At 45.8% G+C, this 5,172-nt stretch overlaps 1 protein-coding gene across 2 annotated transcripts in view; it reads right to left on the bottom strand.

Annotated features, from left to right (window-relative positions):
• SAT1 (spermidine/spermine N1-acetyltransferase 1) overlaps positions 1-409 on the bottom strand; it is a 3,127-nt gene extending 2,718 nt beyond the window's left edge. The window contains exon 1 of one of the 2 annotated variants that reach the window (XR_001361195.1): positions 142-409. Coding sequence is in view for 1 of the 2 variants with exons in the window: in XM_005861747.2 (XP_005861809.1) it covers positions 142-207 (66 nt within the window). In the remaining variant the exon portion in view is untranslated. The remainder of the gene's footprint in view (positions 1-141) is intronic. The other variant, XM_005861747.2, reaches the window with a different exon arrangement.
• Positions 410-5,172: the final 4,763 nt, after the last annotated feature.

Genomic DNA, 5,172 nt, shown 5'->3' with positions numbered 1-5,172 from the left:
CATCCAGGGCCCCTGCCCGGCAGGGGTTGGGGGAGGCGGGTGGAAGGGGAACCGGCCAGAGTCACAGACTCAGCGGGGAACGCGGCCTCCGACCTCCCGCCTCGCCCCCCGCCCTGGGAGAAGCCGGCTCCTCGGGCTAACCTTGATCAGGCGCAGGATGTCACTGCAGTCGGCGGCGGTGGCAGGGCGGATCACGAAGTTAGCCATTTTCGTCTTTTGCTTTTCTTCCCCTTGCGGACTAAGCCTCTGTACTTGAACAACAGGAGAAAGTGGTTCTTCATTCGTTTCCCGGGAGCGGCCTCTTCTCAGTCAGGCTGGCACCATGACCCGGGAAGCCTCGGTGAGCAACTGAAAGACAGGACCAGAGCCGCTGGGAACTGCGAATGTGTGGCGCAGCTGGCAGTCTTTTTAGCGCGAAGAAGCCCCGCCCCCGTCGTGAGACGATGGCTCCTCGTCCAATGAGGCTGCGACCTTCCTCCCCCTTCTTCCGGGTGTCGTCCTCTCTTCCGGCGCCCGTGTGAACCCTTCAGGCGCGGGCGGGGCGGTGACGCACGCGACTAGTTCTCTAGCGGCGCCCTCTAGCGGCGTTTTGCAGAATCTTCAGGAAGCCCGACCTTGGAGCCTAGGCGTCCCCAGTCACCTTTGCAAATGGAAGAGGGTGACTTTACTGTTTCCCACCAGCGAGTGACTTTACTGTATCCTCCTTGACCCGTGAGGGAAGGGAACTCAGGAAACCTGGCCTTGGGCAATGGGGTTTCGAGCAGCGGTTTGGAAACTGTGGTCTGGGGGAGTGTTTGGGCTCCAAGATCCTTTTAGGGAGTCTGTGTCAAAACTAGTTTCATAACAATAGTAAGACGTCATTTGCCGTTTTCAATCTCCCTAGAATTTTCCAGAAGCAACCTGATGTGTGATTAAGTCATTACTCAGATGACTAAAGGAATGGGTTCTTGTATAGTCTGTGTTTCGTAGAATTTCCTGAAGTAAGCTATTTGGATTTCTCAGTAATTTTTTTCCTCCTGTACAGTACTTGTAATTTTTAGAGTTAACAGAATGTTTTCTTTTATACTTCTTTCCATTTTAAATCTTTGATCTTCCTTGTGGGAACACTCCTAAATTACACTCTTCATAATTTCCTTGAGTGAAGGTTTGCTTTTGTAAAATTTTCTGTTGTGCTTGTATAAATGTCTTTAATTCTTCTTAAAATTCTTGAAGGATTTATTTCACTGCTTATAGAATTTGAGGTTGAAAGTTATTTTCTTTCAGCATATTGATGACGTCTATCTTCTGAATTCCTTGCTGTTGAGGGTTGTAATCCCTACTTGCTCCATCTTCTGTGCTTCTTTTTTCCCTTTAAATTATTTTTTACAGGATGCGATGGCATATTGTCTGGCGACTAAAGGAATGTGTGCTTGTGTATTCTTATGTTTTCTAAAATTTTCAAACATTAGCATTTTTGCATTCCATAATTTTTTAAAATGTATTTTATTGATTTTTTACAGAGAGGAAGGGAGAGGGATAGAGAGTTAGAAACATCGATGAGAAACATCGATCAGCTGCCTCCTGCACACTCCCTACTGGGGATGTGCCTGCAACCAAGGTACATGCCCTTGACCAGAATCGAACCTGGGACCCTTCAGTCCGCAGGCCGATGCTCTATCCACTGAGCCAAAACGGTTAGGGCGAGATAATTTTTAAATGTCAAAATGTTTGAGAACAGCTGGATTAGAATATAGCTATGCCTGGATTGTACCCACTGGGACAATTATTCAAACCTCTTGCACATAGTTTTTCTTTTACAACCCACTTTCCCAGACAGACCCTCCTGAGGGTCTTGCTTGGGCTGCCCTGCCTGGGTTTCCGGATGAGTCAAAGAGAAAGCATAAAAAGGGCCTGCAGTGTGTTCAGTCTGTAAAATGAGAGGCTGAACTATCACCAAATGATCCCCACCCCAAACATTCGACAAGTGATTTTCTGCCTTTGCTAGCAATATCCCACATGTAGAAAAGAAAGCAAAAGTAGGTTCACAGTTACGAGAACCTTCTGGGGATGTCATGCGTAGTGAGTAGTGAGTCACGGTGGGAGTTTACGAAATGTCTTTCTCAATGATCTTTAAAAATGGCATCAATTCTCAGTTGCCTAAGCTACTGTAGGTGTTGTGTTTCCTGACACCATGACGCATGGATGGCCACTCATAGGCTCTTCCCTCCACTGCTTTGGTCAAACATGCAAGAGGACTAAGGAGACCTTGCTACACATTACTGCTAATTGTAAATTAGACCTCCATGACTAGGCTGTAATGGTAGCTGCCTTGTTGAAGCAAAAACAAGCCATTTTTGATTTGGGTGGCTTAGTGTTTTAGAAATTGATTGTTTCATTAAAATGCATTATCATATTTTTTCTATTTATTTTGTTTTTCCAGTTTTTCATGCTCTTATGCTTTGCTTTGTCCTTATGACAAGAGTCTGTCATAATGAAAACAGATGGCTAAAAAGCTCATTGTGGTTATGTTTGTGTACTGGTAGAAGCTTAGAACCCTAAGAAATTTGAATTTTCTTCATGGAAGTGAATTAACTAGGCTTTTCCATTGTCATAAATAGATAGATGCAATAGATGACAAACATTATCCCCTCTTGATACACACATACACCCTATTGATGCTGGCCCTGGTATGACCCAAGCCATACCAATCAGAGTCTTTTCTCATTTGTGCCAAGAAGGTTCTTTCTGGAGACTAGGCTTTGGGTGGTGAGCACATTATAGAGTATAGAGATGTTGTATTATAAAGTTGCACACCTGAAATTTATGTAATGTTATTAACTAATGTTACCCCAATAAATTTAATTGAAAAGAAAGTCTTTTCCTTTCGGCTGGCATATCTGGGAAGATGTGGAGGTCTGGGACAGTGACTGACCTGCCAGGGAAGACTGATCACATTTGAGTTTCCGGCTCTGCATTGCCACATTTGGGATGGGCTGTATCCTCCCAACCACCACTGTTGCCTACTTTGACTGTCTCACCCCCAACCCCTACTCACCATCACCACTGCACACACTTGTAAAGAAAATGGAGCCAAATGATCAGAAAGTCTCCATTTCACTTAACACAGACGTGTGGATAAGAAGCTCCTTGGCCAGATAAGGAGGTTGGGTGGTAAATGCTTTTTGGGAATATGCAGAAATAGGGATGATCACACTTTAATTCCCACGGATGTGCCCAGCTCTGCTCATTTCTGACCCTCACAAAAGGAATGCCTATAGCAAACCAAAGAATAAAAAGCTGTATCAGTAGACTGAAACAGAGACATTCTGCTGTTGTAAGGAGTCATCCCAAGCCCTTATCCTATATAATAAAAGCCTAATATGCTAAGTGTCCGGTCGTCTGTTCAACCAATCAAAGCATAATATGCTAATGATATGCTAAGGCCACTCAACCACTCGCTATGATGTGCACTGACCACCAGGGGGCAGATGCTCTGACAGGTAGGTGAGCTTGCTGCTGGGATCCAGCTGATTGGGACTGAGCGAGACGGGCTGGACATGTCCTGGAGCCCTCCCACAGTCCCTCCCCAACTGGCCAACCTCCAGCATCCCTCCCCGGCCCCGATCGTGCACTGGTGGGGTCCCTTGGCCTGGCCTGCGCCCTCTCACAATCCGGGACCCCTCGGGAGATGTCGGAGAGCCGATTTCACCCCGATCCTGCAGGCCAGGCCGAGGGACCCCCCCACTGGTGCACGAATTTGTGCACCGGGCCTCTAGTCTATTTATAAGATGGAATCTATTTACCCTTCTGGCCTAAATCTATCCCAGGCTATTACAATTGCAATCCTTGGGGCCCTTACTGAGGGTCACAAAAATTTATGGCAGAGACAGACCATAGAGACTCTGTGGTTGAAGTTTAACAGATATGATCATGCCTCTTTTCTTCCTGACTAGAGCTCTATGTGAGGAGGCCAGCATAGTGGCAATTTTACTAAATCCACAGAGATTATCCCCTGGAAACCAGATGTAGAGGCTGAGTGATTTTTAAAAAATATATTTCTTTATTGATTTCAGAGAGGAAGGGAGAGGAAGGGAGAGACGGAAACATCAATGATGAGAGAGAATCACTGATCGTGCCTCCTCTGCACGCCCCCCACTGGGGATCGAGCCCGCAACCCAGCATGTGCCCTTGGCCGGAATCGAACCTGGGACCCCTCAGTCCGCAGGCCGACGCTCTATCCACTGAGCCAAGTCGGCTAGGGCCTGAGTGATTTTTAAATAAAGACATGGACATATTTCAAGGCTATGAATGTTTATGATTTAAGATTGGTCTTGTTGACCTAAGAGTCATTGGTCTCTACCATGAACACTTTATATATATATATTGATTTTAGAGAGGAAGGGAGAGGGGAGAGAGAGCTAGAAACATCATTGATGAGAATAATTGATCAGCTGCCTCCTGCAACCCAGGCATGTTCCCTTGACCAGAATTGAACCCAGGACCCTTCAGTCCCATGCTCTACCCACTGAGCCAAACCAGCTAGAGCAACCATGAACACTTTTTATTTCAAGGTTCCACAACAGCAAGATAGTTATTTGAAAGCAGGTTGTATAACTGCTCAGAAACTTAATTTCTTTAATATGACCTTTTCTTCTTTCTTTCCTTTTGATTCAAACTGGCCTCATTCAGCACCTAACTCACTTGTTTCCTTCTCCCTTGCATGTCCACTCCCTTAATCATTAAGCCCGAAGGACAGTGAGGCTCTGGTCAGCATCAGTAACCTTAGGAAACAAAGCCTCGGGTCTGTTGATCCCAGAGACAGTTTCGGTCAAACTAGAGATAACATCTAGGCCTCAGTTGTGTTTCAGCTCCAGGCCCTGCAAAGTGGCAAAACCAGACGGAGCAATGCCATGGCTGATATCGGGACCAGATGTACTGATCAACTACCCTCTACCCTAGCGCCGACCAATCAGTAGAGACCACGACCCTAACTTCCTTAAACACCATAACTAGTGATTTCCCCTCTATATAAACCATCCTCTAGAAGCCAACTGGGAGCTAGGCCTTAGAGCAATAGCTCACCTGTAATTCGGGTTTGGTGTCATTTCCTTAAACCTTTACTTCTTGGCTGCAAACTCCTGTTTGCGTGGTTTTTTTTTTGTGTTTTTTTTTTTTTTGCTTTGTTTTGTTTTT

The sequence above is a fragment of the Myotis brandtii genome, unplaced genomic scaffold (assembly GCF_000412655.1).
Source record: "Myotis brandtii unplaced genomic scaffold, ASM41265v1 scaffold156, whole genome shotgun sequence".
NCBI classification, from domain to species: Eukaryota; Metazoa; Chordata; class Mammalia; order Chiroptera; family Vespertilionidae; genus Myotis; species Myotis brandtii.
The sequence above is the reverse complement of the archived record's forward strand: the minus strand, read 5'-3'. Positions and strand labels throughout refer to the sequence as shown.